The following is a 26,073-nucleotide window of genomic DNA, read 5'->3' as shown; positions in this document are numbered from 1 at the left end:
AGTTCTCTGTTTTAGTTATGTTGTAATATTGGTTATGCTGGAATCTGTGGCTGATTTTACTGTCATAAGTACATAGAATATAAAACATTTTCATTTCACCACGTATACTATAGTAAAGGTTTTGAGTACTATAAGCTTTGCTTGGCCCCACAAAATGACACAATATATGATGGAATCAGTACCTGCGCAATATACACCGATCAACCATAACATTAAAACCACCTCCTTGTTTCTACACTCATTGTCCATTTTATCAGCTCCACTTACCATATAGGAGCACTTTGTAGTTCTACAATTACTGACTGTAGTCCATCTGTTTCTCTGCATGCTTTGTTAGCCTCCTTTTAATGCTGATCTTCAATGATCAGGACTCTCCCAGGACCACTACAGAGCAGGTATTATTTAAGTGGTGGATCATTCTCAGCACTGCAGTGACACTGACATGGTGGTGGTGTGTTAGTGCGTGTTGTGCTGGTATGAGTGGATCAGACACAGCAGCGCTGCTGGAGTTTTTAAACACCTCACTGTCACTGCTTGACTGAGAATAGTCCACCAACCAAACAAATATCCAGCCAACAGCGCCCCGTGGGCAGCGTCCTGTGACCACTGATGAAGGTCTAGAAGATGACCGACTCAAACGGCAGCACTAGATGAGCGATCGTCTCTGACTTTACATCTACAAGGTGGACCAACTAGGTAGGAGTGTCTAATAGAGTGGCCAGTGAGTGGACACGGTATTTAAAAACTCCAGCAGCGCTGCTGTGTCTGATCCACTCATACCAGCACAACACACACTAACACACCACCACCATGTTGGTCTTGTAGGGGTCCTGACCATTGAAGAACAGGGTGAAAGCAGGCTAACAAAGCATGCAGAGAAACAGATGGACTACAGTCAGTGATTGTAGAACTACAAAGTGCTTCTATATGGTAAGTGGAGCTGATAAAATGGACAGTGAGTGTAGAAACAAGGAGGTGGTTTTAATGTTATGGCTGATCAGTGTATACAATGTTTATTATTAATATAATATTTAAGTATTATATAATTACAGTTAGCTCTCCCTTTAAGAAATAAAACGACGTTTGCAATCTCCCAAATTAATTAAAAGGTATTTAAACAAATGTGAGTTTAGGATGTTGTTGAAATCAAATATTTATTCCTGTAAATTAACCTTGACCCGACAGTGAACGTCTTGATTTAGCTCCTCTTGACGTTGCAGTTCGAATAACGACGCACTACATTCACGCTCCACCAGCTGGAGGAACCAAAACAGGCTGCACATTTACAGGAAAAGGCTACGTTACCACAATGCTACTTAGCATATTTAGTATTTGTGTCTAACTCCAAAATGGTAGCGTGATTTTGGGATAGATATTAGACATGAAAGATTATCTAATATCTAAAGCCACACTCTGCTAAGAGCTAAATAAACACCAATCATGTCAAAGAAATTATATGTTTAATATATGTTGTAGCAACAGTTAAAAAAAAAAAGCCATTTCCTGTTTCAGCATGAGTGTACATGTACACCTGTGCACAAATCGAGTCCCATAAGATATGCTTTGACGAATTTGGTGAGGAGAAACTCCACAGGGTTTTCCCCGTGTCTGTGTGGGTTTCCTCCGGGAGCTCCGGTTTCCTCCCACAGTCCAAAAACATGCAGTCAGGTTAACTGGAGACACTGAATTGCCATATATGTGAATGGGTGTGTGTGTGTGTCTGCCCTGAGATGGACTGGCGTCCCTTCCAGGGTGATACTGTGTGCCTTGCGCCCATTGAAAAGCTGGTCAGCAAAAAAACTCCAGCACCTATATTGTCTAAGCAATTGAGTGGTGGGGCTTGAACCAGCAACCTTCTGATTACTAGTCCAGTACCTTAACCGCTAGGCTACAACTGCCCCTCTTTATCCAAAGCGACTTACAGTAGTGTGACTACATTGTCTGAGCAATTAAGGGTTAAGGGCCTGACTCAAAAGCCCAACAGCAGCAAGTGGTGGGGCTTGAACCAGCAACCTTCTGATTAGTGGTCAAGTACCTAAACCGCTGAGCTACCACTACCTCTGCCCTGAATATCAATTTACATTTTCGGCATTTATCCAAAGCGACTTACAGTAGTGTGGCACTATATTGTCTGAGCAATTGAGGGTTAAGGGCCTGGCTCAAGGGCCCAACAGCAGCAAGTGGTGGCAGTGGTGGGGCTTGAACCCGCAACCTTTTGATTATTAGTCCAGTACCTTAACCGCTAGGCTATAACTGCCCCTCTTTTTCCAAAGCGACTTACAGTAGTGTGACAGTATACAGTCTGAGCAATTGAGGGTTAAGGGCCTGGCTCAAGGGCCCAACAGCAGCAAGTGGTGGCAGTGGTGGGGCTTGAACCAGCAACCTTCTGATTAGTAGTTAAGTACGTAAACTGCTAGGCTACAACTGCCCCTCTTTATCCAAAGCAACTTACAGTAGTGTGGCACTATATTGTCTGAGCAATTAAGGGTTAAGGAGCAACAGCAGCAAGTGGTGGCAGTGGTGGGGCTTGAACCCGCAACCTTTTGATTATTAGTCCAGTACCTTAACCGCTAGGCTATAACTGCCCCTCTTTATCCAAAGCGACTTACAGTAGTGTGACACTACATTGTCTGAGCAATTGAGGGTTAAGGGTCTTGCTCAAGGGCCCAACAGCAGCAAGTGGTGGCAGTGGTGGGGCTTGAACCCGCAACCTTTTGATTATTAGTCCAGTACCTTAACCGCTAGGCTATAACTGCCCCTCTTTATCCAAAGCGACTTACAGTAGTGTGACACTATATTGTCTGAGCAATTGAGGGTTAAGGGTCTTGCTCAAGGGCCCAACAGCAGCAAGTGGTGGCAGTGGTGGGGCTTGAACCCGCAACCTTTTGATTATTAGTCCAGTACCTTAACCGCTAGGCTATAACTGCCCCTCTTTATCCAAAGCGACTTACAGTAGTGTGACAGTATACAGTCTAAGCAATTAAGGGTTAAGGGCCTGGCTCAAGGGCCCAACAGCAGCAAGTGGTGGCAGTGGTGGGGCTTGAACCCGCAACCTTTTGATTATTAGTCCAGTACCTTAACCGCTAGGCTACAACTGCCCCTCTTTATCCAAAGTGACTTACAGTAGTGTGACAGTATACAGTCTAAGCAATTAAGGGTTAAGGGCCTGGCTCAAGGGCCCAACAGCAGCAAGTGGTGGCAGTGGTGGGGCTTGAACCAGCGACCTTCTGATTACTAGTCCAGTACCTTAACCGCTAGGCTACAACCACTAGGCCCCTTTTTTGACTGAAAGACACCGAATGTCCATAGACACACCCCAAATTCAAGTGGAAAGCCTTTCTATACCAGTGTATACACACTTCTGACCATATAGCAGAGCTGTATAAGTGAAGAATCTATAATTTATATGGAATATGTCATTTGGAGCACTAAGATTTAGGTGGAGGGAAATGGGAACTAACACTGATTACAAGATGTGAGAATTCTCACATTAAGCAGTTTGTGTGTGTGTGTGGTTAATGCTCAAGTAAAAATGTGTTTTTCACATGGGTTGTGAGAAAGGCGTCTGTTTAAAATGCACCTACACTCACCTGATCATGCTACGTTTATTACTATTTATCTGATGTGAGTGTCCTGCTGAAATCAAACCATCATCATGATCTTATCTCCTAAAATCAAGAAAACGAGACTCTAGGCATCTACATGCACTGATCAGCCATAACATTAAAACCACCTCCTTGTTTCTACACTCACTGTCCATTTTATCAGCTCCACTTACCATATAGGAGCACTTTGTAGTTCTACAATTACTGACTGTAGTCCATCTGTTTCTCTGCATGCTTTTTTACCCTGCTTTCACTCTGTTCTTCAATGGTCAGGACCTCCACAGGACCACCACAGAGCAGGTATTATTTAGGTGGTGGATCATTCTCAGCACTGCACTGACACTGACATGGTGGTGGTGTGTTAGTGTGTGTTGTGCTGGTATGAGTGTAGTTTTTAAATACCGTGTCCACTCGCTGTCCACTCTATTAGACACTCCTACCTAGTTGGTCCACCTTGTAGATGTAAAGTCAGAGACGATCGCTCGTCCATTGCTGCTGTTTGAGTCGGTCATCTTCTAGACCTTCATCAGTGGTCACAGGACGCTGCCCATGGGGCGCTGTTGGCTGGATATATTTTTGGTTGGTGGACTATTCTCAGTCCAGCAGTGACAGTGAGGTGTTTAACTGTGTCTTATCCACTCATACCAGCACAACACGCACTAACACACCACCACCATGTCAGTGTCACTGCAATACTGAGAATGATCCACCACCCGAATTATACCTACTCTGTGGTGGTCCTGTGGGGGTCCTGACCATTGAAGAACAGAGTGAAAGCAGGGTAAAAAAGCATGCAGAGAAACAGATGGACTACAGTCAGTAATTGTAGAACTACTAAGTGCTCCTATATGGTAAGTGGAGCTGATAAAATGGACAGTGAGTGTAGAAATTAGGAGGTGGTTTTAATGTTATGGCTGATCGGTGTATTTCCTTTTTAGATCTTATTCCACATGACCTATCCTCAATATTATCTGATACTATCGGCCAGCTGGGCGCCTACTCACACACATGATTGGCTGATCTGAGGGGGGATTAAGGGTGCTAATGCGGTGGTAAAACATGAAAAAATATTACACACAGTGCGTGTGTTGCAAGCCGTTTCCTAGATAAGATGTACATGTAGATCAAATTTGACCTGAGATGAACCTGTCAATCAAATGGCACGCATGTCCCAGGGCAAGCTTTACTTCAACAAGTCTGTTTGTCAAGCACAAATGCTCTTCGAGGCGGCGATACCATCACCCAATGTAGAAGGGTGTGACGGAACATTGCAATCGCTACAGGAGGAGAACGGTCACCAAAAAATGTACAAACAAATGATTCATTCGAACCCTTGACATACACTACATGGATATAAGAACAAATGAGTCCCTTCAAATTGAATGAATGAATCTTTTTAGCTGCTCCCGTTTGGGGTTGCCAGAGTGGATCATTCGTATGCATATTTGATTTATTACAGTTTTTAAGCTGGATGCCCTTTCTGATGCAACCCTCCTATTTTATTCAGGCTTGGGACTGTTACTAAGGGTGCACTGATGTGTCTTCGTGATGGCTAGGCTGACGTACCACCATGGGGCGGCACGGTGGTTAAGCGGGTAGCGCTGTCGCTTCACAGCAAGAGGGTCCTGGGTTCGATCCCCAGGTGGGGCGGTCCGGGTCCTTTCTGTGTGGAGTTTGCATGTTTTCCCCGTGTCCGTGTGGGTTTCCTTCCGGGTGCTCCGGTTTCCTCCCACAGTCCAAAGACACGCAATAGAACTTAATAGAACTGTGCTGTACACTGTAATAATAAAACTACTGCTTTATGTTATGATATGCCAGTGAAAAAGGGAAGTGTGACAAAAGAGAGCAACACTTCCTACAGAACTTTAATATGGTTCTATTTTTTTATTATTTTGAATGTCACCAAGCTAAAACAATATCAGGTGCACCCTATGATGCAAACATTCCATAATGATTCCAGAATGATACCAAACCAACAGTACAAAATAACAGAAATTATATTTAGTAGCAGTTTGATAAGCACCAAGCATCTTTTATGGTCTTCATAAAGCTTGGTATGATGCTGATTTATCTATTTCTCTGTGGACTTATGTATTTTAGGGCATTGTCCTGCTGGAGGAGTTTAAGTGTTTTGTCAGACGAGTAATATCTCTGTAGAAACAGCCCCGGTTCTGGGTTGCATTGCTTGGGGGGGGGGTCAGTGAGAAAATCTGGGGGGGGGCAATGTCCACCCCAGCGCCCCCATAGCGCCGGCCCTGCTTGTGTTACTTTAGTTTCGCCCTAAGCCGGATTCGAACCTAGGGCGGAGAAATATGCGTGCTGAGCTCTGCCCACTGCGTTACTTAAACAGCGGAGTAATAAACAGGTTGTTATGCTGTTATAACTGATATAACACACGGCGTTACTAAGACTAAAGTGAATACTACTTAAATAATAACCAAACGCTTTCTAATTCCCATGGCCCTGTTACAGGTTCAGAGATAATTTTAAAAAAAATAGCCTTTGCTTGCTTTTTGCTTGGGGGCCCCCCCCCCCCACACCGCCGGCCCTGTTTAGAAACCTCCTGGTACTTCATGGAGTCTGTAATGCCTTGTACTGTTAACGTGTTTTGAGCCGTTAATGGATAACATTCCCAAAACAAATTATTAACTGCAATTAAGACAGAATTATCCATTTTTGCACTGTTAGAATAGGTTAAATAAGAAACCAAGATTCTGAACTCCTCGGTTCGAATTCGGCGTTGCCACCGGTCATCTGGGTGCCATCTAGGGTGCATAATTGGCTGTGCCTGCAGCAGACTCGTCTCTGCTAGGGTGGGACGACCAGACTACGTGGGTGGGGTCTTCAAACGCTGTGTAAGGACCCTGATTGGCGAAATGCATGGGTGAAAAAGGGTTCCGAGGCGTGAGCAGCAATATACCCACCTCGACTGCAATCAGGGGTCCCCCAGCAGCGGAAGACAAATTGACTATGCTAAATTTGGAGAAAATGGGAGAAAATGCATCAATAAAATAGAAAAAAACAAGGACCATAATAGATTATGTCCAATGATTGTGTTTTTGATCATTTTTATTTCTTTTACACAGATTAAGCCTAAGCTAATTAACCATTAACAGAGTTTTTATTACTGTTTTACCTGGTGCATTCTGAAGCTGAATATAAATGAGAGGAATTTTGGAGCATTCCAACTGAATGCTTAGCTTATTCGTCTGACAGTGGACCATGAAAATCCTGTTAGTCAGGGCCTACAATGGTTCTATTTAATACTATTTGTTAACCGATATGCCATTCCTAATGTGATGTTGCCACTGACTGCACTAAAATCATATAATCTAGCAAAAAAATCAAACCAAGCAGGCTTTACATTGGTATTGGCTTGGAGGCAGCCATGCAAGAAGGTTGCCTCTATAGCAGGGGTTTCTTTGTTGCACACTACTTATTTACAGAGACATCGCCAGCTGTAGTCAATCATAATCACTTAGGCGGAACTAGGTGCAGAAAATATAGTAATTCTTACATCCATATGCAACATATGTTACTGAATATTGACGTTTCCTATATTCCTATAGCTATCTAAACAAATCTGGGAAAACTAGGTACAATATAAGGTCAAAAGATCTGGATTCTTGACTATGAGCCTGTTGAACATCCCATTACAAAACCACAGACATTAATATGTTGTTACTTTGTACAATATAGAGTTACCTTGAGTAGGGACATTGTAGTCTAGTGGTTAAGGTACTGGACTTGTAATCAAGCCCCACCACTGCCAGGTTGCTGCTGTTGGACCCTTAAGCAAGGCCCTTAACCCTCAATTGCTTAGATAACATACTGTCACAGTACTGTAAGTCACTTTGGATAAAAGTGTCTGCTAGTTGCCAAAAATGTTAATGTAATGAAAACAGTGGAGAGCCTTCCCCAAACTGTTGCCACAAAGTTTGAAGCATATGATTTATTTAGGACAGGTAGTTACAGGTTACACATCATTCATCAGTTCAAGTTCGATGGTAAACACAGTCACAAGCAATTGTGTGTCTATAATTCACCTCACTTACATGTCTTCGGTCTGTCTAAGGAAACTGGAGCTTCTGGAGGAAATCCACGCAGACACGGGGAGAACATGCAAACTCCCCAAGAAAGGACTTGGACCACTCAACCTGGGAATCGAACCTAGGACCTTCTTGCAGGTCAGAAAGTAATTTATTTAAAAAAACTTAACATTTAGGAGTCTTTTGGTCATATAGAGTATATACACTGATCAGCCATAACATTAAAACCACCTCCTTGTTTCTACACTCACTGTCCATTTTATCAGCTCCACTTACCATATAGAAGCACTTTGTAGTTCTACAATTACTGACTGTAGTCCATCTGTTTCTCTGCATACTTTTTACCCTGCTTTCACCCTGTTTTTCAATGGTCAGGACCCCCACAGGACCACTACAGAGCAGGTATTATTTAGGTAGTGGATCATTCTCAGCACTGCAGTGACACTGACATGGTGGTGGTGTGTTAGTGTGTGTTGTGCTGGTATGAGTGGATCAGACACAGCAGCGCTGATGGAGTTTTTAAACACCTCACTGTCCCTGCTGGACTGAGAATAGTCCACCAACCAAAAATATCCAGCCAACAGCGCCCCATGGGCAGCGTCCAGTGACCACTGATGAAGGTCTAGAAGATGACCAAGTCAAACAGCAGCAACAGATGAGAGATCGTCTCTGACTTTACATCTACAAGGTGGACCAACTAGATAGGAGTGTCTGATAGAGTGGACACGGTATTTAAAAACTCCAGGAGCGCTGCTGTGTTTGATCCACTCATACCAGCACAACACACACTAACACACCACCTGAGAATGATCCACCACCTAAATAATACCAGCTCTGTAGTGGTCCTGTGGGGGTCCTCCTGACCATTGAAGAACAGGGTGAAAGCAGATGGACTACAGTCAGTAATCGTAGAACTACAAAGTACAAGCAAGAAGGTCCTGGGTTCGAGTCCTTTCTGTTGGGAGTTTGCATGTTCTCCCAGTGTCTGCGCGGATTTCCTCCGGGCGCTCCGGTTTCCTCCCACAGTCCAAAGACATGCAAGTGAGGTGAATTAGAGATACAAAATCGTCCATGACTGTGTTTGACATTGAACTTGTGAACTGATGAACCGTTTCTGTCATGAATGTATCTAAAGTGTGTAAAACATGACCTAAAATCCTAATAAATAAATAAATAAATAAATAGATAAGTTAATACATGCTGTATATGCACCTAAGGCAAGTGGAGCCGACAGGATATCTATAGCGGATAAAAATAACCAGGCGCTGCGCTGCGCGTTGTGTGTAAATAGAGGAGAGCGGAGAGCAGCGGCTCGCTCCTATTGGCTGACGAGGCCGCGCACGAGCGCTCCTCGGCCTCCTATTGGTCAGAACATCGGGTACAGCTCTCTTTCCATAACGCACTTCAGAAAGCAGCTAAACATGGACACGCGCACACACGCGCGCGCACGCAGCTCCCTCAGGCATTGCTAATGAGGCTAAGTGTTAATAACTGATACTTATTTAATATGACGACGAAACTCGACGAATATTGAAGTATAAAACTGAATAAAAACAGTACAAATGTCAGAAAAGCACACGCGTATGAAATAAAAAGAAATATTCATATACGTAGACTGCGGGTTTTAACGCTAAATTTGACTTTTTTAATAAACCGTGTTACTCTATTACACCGAATATTTCAATATTAGCGCCGCCATTGCTGTTTATTTTTTAACTAATGCATTTATTTAATTAATTTTCACCAGCGTTCATAAAAAGTCCACATATAAATATTAAACAATGCGATAAAGTTCACTAAAGTCCACCAGTGCCAAGCTCCGGCTCCATATACAGCACACACACTATCAATAACCACTAAAGCAGTTCATATGCGCGCTCACTTACCCGCTGAAGGTCAGAAAGTACAAACTTTAAAGCCGGTTAAACTCAAGCGCAGCTCGGTTCGACTACCACAGGCACATTAGCGTGGCTTCCTCGTCCGCTTACTAGAAGTGAAAGTGTAAGAATAAAGTCTCCTTAAAGTGTATTTCAGGCTAATAAAGTCCCGCTCGAGCGCTCGGCAGCACAGCGGTTTGTTTTCTTTCTGCGCTCGGTGATGTTGGGGCGCCTCAGTCAGTCAGTCAGTCAGTGCAGCTCGGTCACCTGGACGCACACGTGAGTGGCAACTGGACGGACCAATCACAGCGCGCCTGGCGAAGAGTGGAAAATGGATCTGCACGCGTTCGGGACGTCAGTGCTAATAGAGCTAAATTAAGCGCGCGCGCGAGGCACGGTGGCACAGCACGAAGGTCGTGGGTTCGATTCCCAGGTGGGGGCTGTGTGTCCGTGTGGGTTTCCTCTGTGGGTCCGGTTTCCTTCCACAGTCTAAAGACGTGCAAAATCGTCCATGACTGTCTGTTTCTGTCATGAACGTAACCAAAGTGTGTAAAACGTGACGTTAGTGGGTAGCACTGTCACCTCAGAGCAAGAAGGTCCTGGGTTCGAATTCCCAAGTGGGGCGGTCCGTGCGCTTTCTGTGTGGATTTTGCATGTTCTCCCCGTGTCTGCGTACGTTTCCTCCCACAGTCCAGAAACATGCAGTCAGTTTAATTGGAGACATTGAATTGTGTGTCTGCCCTATGATGGACTGGCGTCCCGTCCAGGGTGTTACTGTGTGCCTTGCGCCCATTGAAAAGCTGGGATAGGCTCCAGCAAAAGAATTTAATGTTAATGCTCATGGGTTTGAAATTGATTGTCTAACAAACTTGTGGTCAGCTAGTTTTGGGGGCGGCACGGTGTCTCGGTGGGTAGCACTTGCCTCACAGCAAGAAGGTCCTGGGTTCGATCCCCAGATAGGGCAGTCCAGGTCTTTTCTGTGCAGAGTTTGCATGTTCTCCCCACGTCTGCATGGGTTTCCTCCGGGAGCTCCTGGTTTCCTCCCACAGTCCAGAAACATGAAGTCAGGTTCATTGGAGACACTGAATTGCCCTGTAAGTGAATGTGTGTGTGTGTCTGCACTGCGATGGACTAGCGTCCCGTCCAGGGTGTCACTGTGTGCCTTGCGCCCATTGAAAAGCTGGGATCGGCTCCAGCGCAATCAACAGTATCCGTATGAATGTTTTCGTTTCCAAATAGAGGGAACTGGGTATGATGTATGGGCTGAGTTCAAGTGTCCAAGTGGCATTGTGTGTACGCAACCAGAAAGTCCTGGTTTGACCCATTTGATATGGAGGAACTACCCATGAACCTTTCAGACTTTAACTCCACACCTCTGGGATGAATTGGAACGCCGATTGCAATTCCTGTGTAAAGCCGTCCCAACAGAACAGAGACCACTCAATGTCAATTCTAATGGGTTTGAAATTGATTGTCTAACAAACTTGTGGTTAGCTGGTCTGTGTCTCGGTGGGTAGCACCGTCACCTCACAGCAAGAAGGTCCTGGGTTCGATCCCCAGGCGGGGCGGTCCGGGTCCTTTCTGTGCGGAGTTTGCATGTTCTCCGTGTCTGCGTGGGTTTCCTCCGGGAGCTCCGGTTTCCTCCCACAGTCCAAAGACATGCAGTCAGGTTAATTGGAGACATTGAATTGCCCTGTAAGTGAATGGGTGTTACTGTGTGCCTTGCGCCCATTGAAAAGCTAGGATAGGCTCGATATATTTTTGGTCGGTGGTTTTAAAAACTCCATCAGCACTGCTGTGTCTGATCCACTCATACCAGTACAACACAAACTAACACACCACCACCATGTCAGTGCAGTGCTGAGAATGATCCACCACCTAAATAATACCTGCTCTGTAGTGGTCCTGACCATAGAAGAACAGCATGAGAGGGGGCTAACAAAGCATGCAGAGAAACAGATGGACTACAGTCAGTAATTGTAGAACTTCAAAGTGCTTCTATATGGTAAGTGGAGCTGATAAAATAGACAGTGAGCGTAGAAACAAGGAGGTGGTTTTAATGTTATGGCTGATCGGTGTACTGTATATGTATATGTATATAAAATGACTCATTGGACAGGGCACCAATCTATTGCGAGGCCTCGGCCGACCACCCCTCTAATATTTCTGGATATAATCCTTACACACACACACACACACAACAGATCAAAAGACCACAAGGCTTTTCTGAAGACCGTCCAGTTAGGCTTAAAGCAGAGATATAAAAACGTGGACTCCTTATTGTAAAGTGTAATAGTTTAATGTAGAGACAAAGTACTTTAAAAGCAGAAGTGGACGACATTTGAATACAAGTAAAATTAGTTTTTCATATAAGCCCGCAGACATAATAAAATCAAAAAGCATTTAATAGAGTAAATTCACTCGGTAAAGAGAAACATGAGCCTTCATGATCATTTCTAAAACCAGTTGCAGTACTTGAGTAATCAGCGATTCACTGTAGCAAGGCCCTAGCCATAAATTTAACATGTAGGGGGTGGGGGTGGAATAAAAACTAGGCTTGAGGGTGTCCTGTCATTCTAAAACATCCCTGCCATCCATAACTGATGAGAACACTGATGGATCCTAATAGTATGCAATGATAATGTTTGTGTAATATGTTTATTTGTCATTTTTACATCAGTATATGGCTGGGGGGGGGGGGGGGGGGGGGGGGGGGGGGTATTAAGCATATACAATATATATTGTGATTACGACCTTGCACTACAGAATTATAAAGACATTAAGTGGACCAGCTATTCTATTGATTTGCCAGTAGATGGCGCCAGACGCAGACAACACTCAATCGGCCTGGTTAAATCATTAACACATACAGTACATCCATAATTGGGATTGTTTGGGGGGTGGGGGTCCCCAAATCCAGATAAAGTGAAAAGAGCTGCACCATGCACCATGAACATAGCCAATTATGTCCGGGTAATCACCCGGCCGACCCATAGCACCACTGATATTCAAACCCGTCTAGTGTAACAAAATGCTGCACCACCCAAGCGAACAATAACTAACATTTTTGTTAAACTGTAACTGACTGTTAAATTAAGCTACGTTTCGGGCACACACACGCTAGCACACCAGAGCTGGGATCTCGAATACATCGTATCGAGTCTCTGCTCCGCCTGCCGTCTGGGCCGTGCGGCCACATGAACGACGATCGGCCTGTTGTTCATATAGGGGTGGGATATTGAGCCGACTCTCTCATGACTGATGCAACTACGACCTCTGCTGGCTGATTGATGGCGCCTGCACAGAGAGCGGGAGAGAGTGCGGATCGGGGTGCGTCTCTCCGTACACGGGGCTGGTCTGCGGCTGATCTCGTCTGGTGTAGGTGGACGAGATGCATACGGCGTGCTGCCCACGTGTCGGAGGGGCGGGGGCGTGGGTTGGCTTCGTTCTCCTCAATCGGAGACGGGCCGGCATTAGTGGAGAGGAAGCATGGCACAATCGGGCAACTGGACGCGCTAAAAAGTCGGGAGAAAAAAAGGGGAGAAAATGCATTAAAAATATATATAAAAAATAAATATATATATTAATATAAAAGCTACATTTCCTTTGCTTTCCTGTTGTTATAAGTAAAGACCCAAGTTGCTTTCGTGGCTGCTGTTGAAGTGTTGATGTCATAGCTCTAAACCTGAACAAGCTTACTAAACCATAACCTGCTTGGTGGTAAACCCCTCAGGTGTAAACATGGTTCAGGAAACAGACAATCCTATGTTTAGACAGTTAACACAGCACTAAAAGCTACCTAGCACTTTCTATTCCATTGCTGAGGCACATGGGAAAATGCCTGAAAAGCAGAACTGGTCTGACTTCAGTCTAGATTATTACAGACATTCCAAACTAGCTTGTTCTTTATACACCGATCAGTCTTGTTTCTACACTCACTGTCTATTTTATCAGCTCCACTTATCATATAGAAGCAATTTGTAGTTCTACAATTACTGACTGTAGTCCATCTGTTTCTCTGCATGCTTTGTTAGCCCCTTTTAGCATGCTGTTCTTCGATGGTCAGGACTCTCCCAGGACCACTACAGAGCAGGTATTATTTGGGTGGTGGATCATTCTCAGCACTGCAGTGACACTGACATGGTGGTGGTGTGTTAGAGTGTTGTGCTGTTATAAGTGGATCAGACACAGCAATGCTGCTGGAGTTTTTAAACACCTCACTGTCACGGTCACTGTTAGACTGAGAATAGTCCACCGACCAAAAGAATATCTAGCCAACAGCGCCCCGTGGGCAGCATCATGTGACCACTGATGAAGGTCTAGAAGATGACCGACTGAAACAGCAGCAATAGATCAATAGGTGGACCAACTAGGTAGGAGTGTCTAATAGAGTGGACAGTGTCACTGCAGTGCTGAGAATGATCCACCACCCAAATAATAGCTGCTCTGTGGTGGTCCTGTGGGGGTCCTGACCTTTAAAGAACAGGGTGAAAGCGGGCTAAAAAGCATGTAGAGAAATACAGGGGTTGGACAAAATAACTGAAACACCTGTCATTTTAGTGTGGGAGGTTTCATGGCTAAATTGGACCAGTCTGGTGGCCAATCTTCATTAATTGCACATTGCACCAGTAAGAGCAGAGTGTGAAGGTTCAATTAGCAGGGTAAGCTGTCTGAAAGGGATGTTCGGGTGCTAACCCGGATCGTATCCAAAAAACCTAAAACCACGGCTGCCCAAATCACGGCAGAATTAAATGTGCACCTCAACTCTCCTGTTTCCACCAGAACTGTCCGTCGGGAGCTCCACAGGGTCAATATACACGGCCGGGCTGCTATAGCCAAACCTTTGGTCACTCGTGCCGATGCCAAACGTCGGTTTCAATGGTGCAAGGAGCGCAAATCTTGGGCTGTGGACAATGTGAAACATGTATTGTTCTCTGATGAGTCCACCTTTACTGTTTTCCCCACATCCGGGAGAGTTACGGTGTGGAGAAGCCCCAAAGAAGCGTACCACCCAGACTGTTGCATGCCCAGAGTGAAGCATGGGGGTGGATCAGTGATGGTTTGGGCTGCCATATCATGGCATTCCCTTGGCCCAATACTTGTGCTAGATGGGCGCGTCACTGCCAAGGACTACCGAACCATTCTGGAGGACCATGTGCATCCAATGGCGGTGCCGTGTATCAGGATGACAATGCACCAATACACACAGCAAGACTGGTGAAAGATTGGTTTGATGAACATGAAAGGGAAGTTGAACATCTCCCATGGCCTGCACAGTCACCAGATCTAAATATTATTGAGCCACTTTGGGGTGTTTTGGAGAAGCGAGTCAGGAAACGTTTTCCTCCACCAGCATCACGTAGTGACCTGGCCACTATCCTGCAAGAAGAATGGCTTAAAATCCCTCTGACCACTGTGCAGGACTTGTATATGTCATTTCCAAGACGAATTGACGCTGTATTGGCCGCAAAAGGAGGCCCTACACCATACTAATAAATTATTGTGGTCTAAAACCAGGTGTTTCAGTTATTTTGTCCAACCCCTGTAGATGGACTACAGTCAGTAATTGTAGAACTACAAAGTACTTCTATATGGTAAGTGGAGCTGATAAAATGAACAGTGAGTGTAGAAACAAAGAGGTGGTTTTAATGTCATGGCGGTTTGGTTAATTTACTGCTTCGGATATTAGGGTCATGATTATTGGGACATAATTGCACACTTCAAAATGCTAATACACACAAAATCGTTGAATACAGAAAATCCTGGAAGGTTTTTTGGTTTAAATAAACCAAATGAACTATAAATAAAACCTGGTCTAGATGAAAATGATAAACCTGCATGCAAACATTCTATGTGTTGCTTTCTTATGCCATGTTAAAGCTCCTGTTTGCACATGCTTTCAGATGCCGTCATATTAAATTAAAAAGTCTCTGTTTCTAGGATTTATGATCCACATGATGACACAATAAAAAAAAAACCACGCCACCCAATGAGCTGCATTCCAGAATAAAACAAGCAATAAAATGTAAACCATCACCCCAAAAAAAGGACCGCCAGAATGAGCCCTATCAATAACACATGACTTTATCCTGATTGCAAATGACTAACTTGCTATTTCAAATGTAAGAGGATGTGGGGAATTGGGGGTGCCACCAGTCCATGAGGCGCACGCTGTGGACTGGGTCCAGCACCACTTGAACTCCTTGCTCTCCGCGCAGCTTCTTTCCGCGGAGCATGGGCGAGTCCTGGAACTCCAGTCGTACCCGGTGGTGCCTCATGTCTGTGCTGACGTTTATGGTGAACTGAAAGAGAAGGAAACCAATACGTATGTATATACATTTATATTTATATTTATATTTATATTTATATATAAGGAGGATTACAGACTAACAGCAGCCAGTGACAGATTCCTATATAAAGAAGCAGCACTCATGCAGCCCTCTTGACCAGACAGCAGGTGGCACTGTTGCAGCGGCAATCAGTCAACACCCTATTCTCACCGTCAAACAATTGACAGTAGATAGATGTAAATACACTGATCAGGCATAACATTATGACCACCTTCCTAATATTGTGTTGGTCCCCCTTTTGCTGCCCCATACGCAACAAACTGTGATGCACTGTGTATTCTGACACCTTTCTATCAAAACCAGCATTAAGTTCTTCAGCAATTTGAGCTACAGTAGCTCGTCTGTTGGCTCGGACCACACGGGCCAGCAATCGCTCCCCATCAATGAGCCTTGGCCGCCCATGACCCTGTCGCCGGTTTACCCCTGTTCCTTCCTTGGACCACTTTTGATAAATACTGACCACTGCAGACCGGGAACATCCCACAAGAGCTGCAGTTTTGGAGATGCTCTGACCCAGTTGTCTAGCCATCACAATTTGGCCCTTGTGAAAGTGGCTCAGATCCTCACGCTTGTCCATTTTTCCTGCTTTTAACACACCAACTTTGAGGATAAAATGTTCACTTGCTGCCTAATATACCAGTGTTATAATCACTAATATAATCAGTGTTATTCACTATTCACTTCACCTGTCAGTGGTCATAATGTTATGTTTGGTCGGTGTATATAAACTCTATGATGAAAAGGCGGGTAGGATTTGTTCAAATCTGGGGGATTTTGTACCCATTTAGTACAAATAGAGAATTGATCCTGCCTGGCTTGCAATCAATTCAGCCCACAGATGTTCAAGAGGAGTATTTATTTATTCATTTAGTTATTTGGATTTTAATGCCATGTTTAACATGTATGTATAATTTTTTTTGCAAGATAGGTATTATGTTTCAGTCTGCTTACTGTATCTTATCTTTGAAGTTGTTCAATAGGGTGGATTTTATATACACCTGGCAACAAGAGTATGGCTTAATAGTTAGGATGGGTGTCTACGCATTTAGCCATATAGTGTACATGTTTGTCTGTTTGATTCTTAACGCAACATGAGCTGCTATGGCTAAATAATAGGTTCCATCTTTAATTCAAGTCAAAGCAGGGGTCGATTTGTGAGACTTTATAGGGATTAGGGTGTTGTTTGCATGGCTGAGGGTTTAAAGTAGAGATGGACCGATCGGGGTTTTTGGCACCGATTCCGATCTCCTTTCAGGGACATCGGCCGATAGCCGATTCCGATCGTGGGGGGGGGATTAGCAGTAAATAAACTTAAAAAGAGCCTCACAGTGAAGATAAGCCGGAGCAGCGCGCGCGCGCGTGTGTGTTTGTGCCTTTAGAAGAGACGCTTTGTTCACAGTATCGCTATAAGTGATTCATTGATTCATGAGTTGATTCGTTTTTATGTGAAGCGTAAGTTTCTCTTCTCAGTTATCTCTCCGTGTTTACTATTATTAATTAAATGTTGTGGTTTTAAATAAACACCAGCTACTACAGAACATTCTGTGTGACTCTCTTACATTAAAAAGCTTCATTAAAAAGCTTCATTAAACTGCTATTACCACAGATCTGTAACCGAGTCAGACTCGTTCCGTCTAAGGAGCTAAAAGTTTTGTAAAAGTTCAGCAGATGATCCTGAACTAACGAATTTGGTAATGAATAAACTTTTGCCTCTGATTGGCTCTGTAACGTTTTCTGTTCTCATCTACATCACAAGTAAGAACCGCTTACGATTTACCAAAGTGAACCAGGAGTTTATATAACGTGCTGATAGAATCGACTCAGATGTGACCGGGTTGAATTATCTTTTTAAAGTAAATATTACAATCAGCAAAATTACATCGTAAGAGCTTTCACGATGGTTTCTGTACGATGGTTGATGAATGGTGATGTGATGGTTGGTGCTTCGTAGCTCAAAGTCTGGATCGATCCACTGAGCTGTTAACTTAACGTGGTCTTTATATATCACACGATCGGATCGGCTACTTTTAGGAAATATCGCCGATCGCATATTTTGATTAAAAATCGGCCGATACCGATTCGTAGCCGATCGATCGTCCCATCTCTAGTTTAAAGGGTATTGATTTGTATATGTTATATGGAGTCTTATTTCCAGTTCACCTCACTTGCATGTCTTTGGACTGTGGGAGGAAACCGGAGCTCCCAGACAAAACCCACACAGACACGGGGAGAACGTGCAAACTCCACACAGAAAGGACCCGGATCGCTCCACCTAGGAATCGAACCCAGGACCTTCTTGCTGTGAGGCTATAGTGCTACCCACCAGGTCTCCCTTTAGCAGATAGGTACGAGTGAATTTGGTGTGTCCTTTGCGGCATCTTGTGGGGAGATAGAGCTCCGTCTGTTTTCATAGTAGGGTGGACGCGATGGAGCTCAGAGTTTATTGTTGGCATATGTTTCCCACACTTTTGCCAAGCTTCTCTGATGTAGGCTTTTTTTTCTATTCTTTCTATTTTTTCCCCACTTTTTTCCCCCCAATTTTTATCCCTATTCTAGTCGTGTCCAATTACCCCGATTGTGTCCTCTTTACTGATTCGACCCTTTCACCGCTGACTGAGGACGCCACTCGACTGACTTGCGCCCCCTCCGGCACGCAATCAGTACAGCCTGCATTTTTCACCTGCACGAGCCGAGTTCATGCACCGAGAGACACTGCGCACGGAGGGTCACACCCCCCTCAATGTTATTCCTCAGCCCTGTGCAGGCGCCGTCAGTCAACCGGCAGGGGCCGCAGTCGCACCAGTTATGAGGACCTATGCTCCGACTCTACCCCTAACCCTGAACAACAGCCAAACGTTGTTCACACTGCCGCCCAACCCAGTCGGAAAGGATGCATCTAGAAACCCAACTCTGGTGAGCTAGCGTACTTTACCGCTGCGCCACCTGAGCGGTGATGTAGGCATTGATGGCTGGTCTGAGACCGGATATGTGGCCCTGGGTGGGTCATGAGCCAAAAAATGTATGCCAATAATTAAATAAACAAATTTTAATTAAGTAAGGGCATTGTTGGAGTGGTGATGTTACGGCTTGCTTTGCTGCCAAGTCTGCTTGCTTGTTTCTTTTAAGGCATATAGTGTAGGTAACAATGCATGTCCCAGTCCTGGACCTTTTTGCTGTGAGGTGACAGTGCTACCCACCGAGCAACCGTGCCACCCGGTCTCTCTTTAGCAGATAGGTATGAGTAAGTTTGGTGTGTCCTATGTGGCATCTTGATTAAATAATTTGGTTCCCATTGTTTTTTGGGGTATTTAGTTCTGTCTGTTTTTATAGTAGGATGGATGCGATGGATCTCATAAGAGTTTATTGGTGGTGTACCTTCCCTGTACTTTTTTGCCAAGCTTCTGTGATGTAAGCTTTTATGGCTGGCCCTGGGTCACGATCGCCCACTTGTGAAGGCTTTATGTTACATCTTGTAAACCACAGTGGGACCAGATTGTACAGAGTAAAACAGAGGGACTAAGATGCGTTGTTTGTCTTGCCTGGGTTGCATATAAATTATAGACATAGGGTGTGTTCGAAAAGCTAGCTCTCTCTCTACATAGGCAGCATGTTACGTCATCCTGTGCGCGCTCCAGAGAATGAGGCTGTTCGAAATCCTAGATGCCTTAAAATCCTCACTTCTGAGGCATCTTAACATTTCAATGTTATTTTGGCTCAAGAACGAGTGAGCATCCGACGCTGCCTTAGTGATCGAGGCGATCCCAGCATTCATTGCGGGTCGGGTGCTCTTCTCTCACAGAAAAATAAACATGGCTGACGGGGCGGAGAAACGAATGGAGTTATTTTCAAACGTAAATAAAATATTATTGATTTTTAACTTGTATAAACTTGCAAGTTCGGGCTTGTCAGGAAATTTAACCGTTATCGGTACACGAAGAAAGATGTTATATTGACGTTAGCGTGCTGTGCTACCTCAGTTTATTGGTTTTAATGGCAAGATGCTAAATGCTAAACGCGAAACCCGATGGAATCGCTGTCTAAGTAGTGCGTTCGAATAACCTGCCTTATAAGTCATTGACTTATTAGAATCCTCTCTACTGAGGCAGCTGCCTATGTAGACAGTAAGACAGCAAGGCAGCTCACTAGGTTTTCGAACACACCCATAATTTGGGTGGCATGAAAAATCCCTGGTTAAGGGTATTGCTCACCCCCTTTATGCATATAGTGATCATATATGGTCAGCCCATTTTTTTTAATGAACTTGTGCCCATATGTACTTAATGTTAAAGCAAATCAAGCGAGGGATCATCACTGACCAGGGTTAGCGTCATGCCCATGACGACAGATGTGAAGATGAAGTTGAGGGTGGTGACGCGCAGCAGGTAACAGTCCGAGTCTGGATTTGTGTTGACGTCCTTATAATGGTTGTGCAGCACCAGTCCGTTATTACAGCCGTTCTTAACCTTGACTGGCTGTAAAGTAGAACGGTTAACTCAATGAGAATTCCAAATCCACTATTTAGAGAGAGACAGTGGCGTCGGCTTACTGTTTGAGGTTCAAACACAGTACCTGCTTGACAAACTTGAAGTTGAACTCCCACATGGGCTCGGCTCTGCTTCCAGACACTTTGTTGACCCAAAACAGCAAGCACTGCGTACGGGGGAGGGAAGAATCACGTTCATATTAAAGGTTTTATTACAAGGTGCTGTGCGCCAGGAATCGTGCTGATGCGTGTGCTGACCTTAGAGTTGAGTAGCGTAGTTGGAGTAGTTTCAGGAAGGGAAGGACACTTGGAGACTCGGAGGCTGAACGGCTCGTACAGATGAAAGAGCGAGCGGATCACGCGGGCGCGGAGACAGTGCAGTTTTGAAATGGATTCGGGCTGAAGGCGAGAGGGGAGGTCTGCATCCAGACTGTAATGTCTGCAACAACAACGAAAGAATGACTACTGCAATGCCCCACCACGGCCCCAGAGCAACCCCCTTAAAAAGCATCCGCTAAAAGCCATTAAGCTATTAAGCCATTAATAGACATTTTGACTAACCGATTGCTAACTGAATTGCCATAGGATTGCTAGGACCACCTCGTTGTTGTTTTGGCTGTATGCTTCGGGTCATTATCGTGTTAAAAGGTGAACTGTAGGAGTGCTGGAGTGGGGCAGTTTTCTTCAAGGATGTTCTGTCTTAAAAAAAGACCTGCATACAAATATGTAAGTGAGGAAGCTGGTGTGAATGTGGTGTAAGACTAAAAGGTCAGAGAGGTACCAAGGGGGCAATTCGAGGTAGTTCAGTATAAGAACGGGTATTTATTTGCTCCCAGAGGAAACCCACGCAGACACGGGGGGGGGGGGGGGGGGGGGACATATAAACTCTACACAGAAAGGACCCGGACAGCTTTACCTGGGGATCGAACCCAGGGCCTTCTTGCTGTGAGACGACAGTGCTACCCACTGAGCCGCCCAGAATGGGTATTTAATAAATTTTGTAGGCAATGGTCCATATTTTCACTTAACCTACCTCTTATATAGTCTCGTCCAAAATGCTGCAGTGCACGTGACTGTCCAGGCGTTCCTACAGATCAGTGCAAACCTGCAGACGTCTTCGGGACGTATGTAGGCAGCTATAACGTGCCATATATCTATAGGATAATCTTCTCCATCGACGCTTACTCCATTCTCTGAAACACATACACATCCAAACAGTTTACTCCTTTAACAATGGTCGCACCAATGCTACATCAGTATGGGTATCAATATAGCTACTTGAGAGAAAGGTCAAAATAAACATTGCTTGGCCTTGCTTTTTACACCGGGGCCCAGTCATGTCTTTATTTGTCATATATACACTAATCAGCCATAACATTAAAACCACCTCCTTGTTTCTACACTCACTGTCCATTTTATCAGCTCCACTTACCATATAGAAGCACATTGTAGTTCTACAATTACTGACTGTATCCCATCTAATTCTCTGCATGCTTTGTTAGCCTGCTTTCATGCTGTTCTTCAATGGTCAGGACTCTCCCAGGACCACCACAGAGTAGGTATTATTTAGGTGGTGGATCATTCTCAGCTCTGCAGTTACACTGACATGGTGGTGGTGTGTTAGTGTGTGTTGTGCTGGTATGAGTGGATCAGACACTGTCTCATTGTCACTGCTGGACTACGAATAGTCCACCAACCAAAAATATACACAACCAACAGTGTCCCGTGGGCAGCGTCCTGTGACCACTGATGAAGGTCTACAAGATGACCAACTCAAACAGCAGCAATAGACGAGCGATCGTCTCTGACTTTACATCTACAAGGTGGACCAACTAGGTAGGAGTGTCTAAGAGTGGACAGTGAGTGGACACTCATACCTTGTACGGCGCCCCTAGAGCAGACAGGGTTAAGGGCCTTGCACAGCAGAGCCTGGATTAATAAATATTATTAATAATAATAAATTGAAGGGTCACTCTTACTTCATACAACACCAACCCAGCAAGCTGTCAGATAAACCTTCCAGTGTAAAAGGTGTGCGTACCTTTGCGTCTCTTGTTTTTCTTCTTGCGTGACCCCCTGCTCTCTCCGTCACCTTCTTCGGAGTCCAGCTCTTCGCTGCTGTCGTGCACATCCGCAGCCACTCTGGCCGCTGACGACAGCACTTCGTTTACGGGCCCTTGAGAGGCCTCTAGGCCACACAGCAACTTTACTGTAGAGAAATGACCGTCAATTGGATGCTTAGAACTAGATGCAAAGACATAAGGGAGAACATGCAAACTCCACATAGAAAAGAACCCGACAATGCTACCCACCGAGCCCTGTGCCGCCCAGCAAGATGTTGTACATGCATTTCTTTATTACTGGTATAAACATATTGATATTATATGGTGCATTATGTATTATATGATATCATTTTAATATTATATGGTGTTTTTAACCACAGCCCATTAGGAGCTCTGTAGTCCAGCTTTTCTGGACAACTCGTGACCCAGTCTCAATCACGCGCTTACCTTCTTTTTCAACCGCATTAGCAACAGCCTTTTTTAATCTTCCTGACTTGACGATGGCAGGATCAGCATTGGCATAGTCAGCCACCGTTACTGCAACAAGAAAACAGAAATGATCAACTCAGGGCTGAGCAGCAAATCTGTAAACATGCCAGACATCACCACCAGGGATGGCATTTTTAAGTTAGGTGGCATTATTAGGTGTTAGGTGGCACATGCTGACAGAATTCCACCTTACTGCTACTTAGGGTGCACTTTTTAGTCTGGTTAAATCGGACTCTGGTTAATTTCCCTCTTTTGTGCAATTTATTTGAGTGAATGTGAACACAGCAATCGCACTTGGGTGCAGACCAAAATAATCGCACCAAGGCCCTTTAGAGACCGAAACAGCACGTCCTAAACCACCATGCTGGGTCCAATCAGGGTCGCGGGGGAGTGCCCGAGCCTATCCTAACTTTTCAATGGGCGCAAGGCACACAGTAACACCCTGGATGGGGCGCCAGTCCATCGCAGGGCACACATACATACACACACCCATTCGCCCTATAGGGCAATTCAGTGTCTCCAATTACTGCATGTTTTTGGACTGTGGAGGAATCCGGAGCTCCCGGAGGAAACCCATGCAGACACGGGGAGAACATGCAAACTCACCCCTCCTGGGGATTGAACCCAGGACCTTCTTGCTGTAAGGCGAAGGGCTACCCACTCAGCCACCGTGCCGCCCTCAAACAGCATACTACAACACTCAAGTGGGTCATTAATCCATCACAAACACTAAGGGTTTGCAGACTGAGACATAACCAGTGTCCACTTATAAATATATTTCCAAGGTAACCATGGGTAGTTAAATGCTTTCTTTTGTTAGGTTTATTTAATTACCTTGTCTAATCTTAAATTTCGTTGTAAATGTAGTTTTATTAAATTAAGGTAGTTAAATTAAATAGTAGGAAAATGCCGGTTACATACTTAATAAGCAGTATTAAAGTCTTTTGTACAATATACAATTTTAATTAAATAATTTAAATATAATTATAATAATATAAATTATAATATATATATATATATATATATATATATATATATATATATATGATAATATAAATAATAAAATTTAAATATATAATTATTATTTTTAATTATTTTATTTTTTTAAATTATGTCTAATTATGTTTTCCATGTGGGCGGTGTAGCCTAGCGGTTAAGGTACTACACTAGTAATCTGAAGGTTGCCGGTTCAAACCCCACCACTGCCTGGTTGCCACTGTTGGGCCCTTGAGCAAGGTCCTTCACCCTCAATTGCTTAGACTGTGTACTGTAAGTCGGTTTGGATAAAAGCGTTTCAGCTAAATGCTAAAAATGTAAATTATGTTTTCCAGTTTTCGAGAGCACTTGAACGCGGCACTAAGTTGAAATACACACCCGGCTGCATTACTTCGCACTTTGTCTGAATGTAAACGGCAACAAATAAAATATGAATTATTAGTTACCTCTGTTTATTCTTAATTAACAGCTAAATAATAATAATAATAATTAAAAAACTATTTTAATGCCAATTGAAACTGAAAGGTATTTGACCCTGGCGGTGAACCTGAGTACTGTCAACAGCTGATTAGCCACTTAGCATTAGCCGCTAGCTGTATTACCTGACTCGGAACAAACATCGTCGGCTCGGTGTTTCAGCCGTTTTCGGTGAGCTTTCTTGGGCATGGCGGTAGCGGAGCGAGTCTGAGAGAAATTAACGAGCCTCTGGTTGCTGCCATATTTGCAGCAAAGCTAAACAAAAACCCAGAGAAATGAGTGAGTAATTGAAATGAGCTCCTCCAGGATCTTCAGCCATCATGGAACTGACCAATCCCGCTCGCTCCCCTTCACGCGAGATTTTTACGCCAATGTGATTGGACAGCGGACCGCAACTCGAGCTTCAGCAACCAATCAGCTTCCGCTCTCTTCACCCGCTGCCCTGGATTGGGTTGTTTTAACGTCTAACAAAACAACGTTTGACAAGTAATAAATTCCACAAACCATAAAACCAAACTCATAATGAATATTACTTTTAGTTATTATTATTATCATTAATATTATTATTATCTTATATAAACTGCATATACCGTCAATCCTGTTACCTGTATTTTGAAAGACATGACGTTCAGTTACATGTAAATGTATGTAAATCTTTACAACTAGGTCACGTGGTCAGAAGTTACAGATTAGGTAATAGAGCCAGTACACCACTGTACATGGTCATGCATTCAGACTTGTATTGTTCTTTTGCTGTATAGAAACTCCTATGTTAGGATTACAGACTAATTTGAGAATAGTCCATCCATTCTTATGTACATCCTACCATCCATCCATCCATTCAAGTCATTCCTTCACCATCCCTTTTGTATCTCATCAATCCTGTCTGTCTGTCTGTCTGTCTGTCTGTCTGTCTGTCTATCTATCTATCTATCCTACCATCCATCCATTCAAGTCATTCCTTCACCATCCCTTTTGTATCTCATCAATCCTGTCTGTCTGTCTGTCTGTCTGTCTGTCTGTCTGTCTGTCTATCTATCTATCTATCCTACCATCCATCCATTCAAGTCATTCCTTCACCATCCCTTTTGTACTTCATCCATCCATCCACCCATGCAAGTCATTCCTTCACAATCTCTTCTAAACCTCATCCATCCACCCATTCAAGTCATTCATTCACCATCCCTTCTGTACCTCATCCATCCATTCGTTTATCCATCCATCCATCCATGCAAGTCATTCCTTCACAATCTCTTCTGTACCTCATCCATCCATCCATCCACCCATGCAAGTCATTCCTTCACAATCCCTTCTGTACCTCATCCATCCATCCATTCAAGTCATTCCTTAACCATTCCCTTTGTACCCCATCTATCTATCTATCTATCTATCTATCTATCTATCTATCTATCTATCTATCTATCTATCTATCTATCTATCTATCTATCTATCTATCTATCTATCTATCTATCTATCTATCTATCTATCTATCTATTCATCCATCCATCCATCCATCCATCCAGGTAATTCCTTCACCATCCCTTTCATACCTCATCGATTCATCTGTCTATCCATCTCTTTCTCTTTATCTTACATACTCGCCAATTCACTCACTTACGCCTACTGACAACTTATATAAGCAACTCCACCTTCTGGCATGTTTTGGAATATTGGAGAAAACTAC

The 26,073-nt window shown here is 44.0% G+C and overlaps 3 protein-coding genes across 4 annotated transcripts in view; 1 reads left to right on the top strand and 2 right to left on the bottom strand.

Moving 5' to 3' along the window:
• The window catches only part of tfeb (transcription factor EB), a 121,468-nt gene extending 111,740 nt beyond the window's left edge, over positions 1–9,728 (bottom strand). For both annotated transcript variants that reach the window (XM_062986510.1, XM_062986512.1), the window contains exon 1: positions 9,541–9,728. The gene's annotated coding sequence lies outside the window, so the exon portion shown is untranslated. The remainder of the gene's footprint in view (positions 1–9,540) is intronic.
• ppfia4 (PTPRF interacting protein alpha 4) overlaps positions 7,723–26,073 on the top strand; it is a 125,520-nt gene continuing 107,169 nt past the window's right edge. Inside the window, exon 1 of the mRNA XM_062986509.1 lies at positions 7,723–7,792. The gene's annotated coding sequence lies outside the window, so the exon portion shown is untranslated. The remainder of the gene's footprint in view (positions 7,793–26,073) is intronic.
• tmem183a (transmembrane protein 183A) lies at positions 15,301–24,578 on the bottom strand. The gene is made up of 8 exons (XM_062986786.1): positions 24,515–24,578; positions 22,875–22,964; positions 22,406–22,573; positions 21,398–21,557; positions 20,623–20,803; positions 20,451–20,531; positions 20,198–20,353; positions 15,301–15,833 (listed from the first exon to the last, which is right to left on the bottom strand). Exons 1-8 carry the CDS (start codon positions 24,576–24,578, stop codon positions 15,648–15,650), a joined length of 1,086 nt encoding a protein of 361 aa, XP_062842856.1. The 3' UTR covers positions 15,301–15,647.

This window comes from Trichomycterus rosablanca, chromosome 24 (assembly GCF_030014385.1).
Source record: "Trichomycterus rosablanca isolate fTriRos1 chromosome 24, fTriRos1.hap1, whole genome shotgun sequence".
NCBI lineage: Eukaryota > Metazoa > Chordata > Actinopteri > Siluriformes > Trichomycteridae > Trichomycterus > Trichomycterus rosablanca.
The sequence above is the reverse complement of the archived record's forward strand: the minus strand, read 5'-3'. Positions and strand labels throughout refer to the sequence as shown.

What these genes read in the sequence shown, in the direction of transcription:
- tmem183a (XM_062986786.1), bottom strand. Translation starts at nt 24,578, where the DNA reads ATGCCCAAGAAAGCTCACCGAAAACGGCTGAAACACCGAGCCGACGAT. An exon ending in GAAAAACAAGAGACGCAAAG is followed by an intron (nt 21,558 to 22,405) that starts GTACGCACACCT and finishes TATGTGTTTCAG; the next exon opens with AGAATGGAGTAAGCGTCGAT. An exon ending in TGGACGAGACTATATAAGAG is followed by an intron (nt 20,804 to 21,397) that starts GTAGGTTAAGTG and finishes TTGTTGTTGCAG; the next exon opens with ACATTACAGTCTGGATGCAG.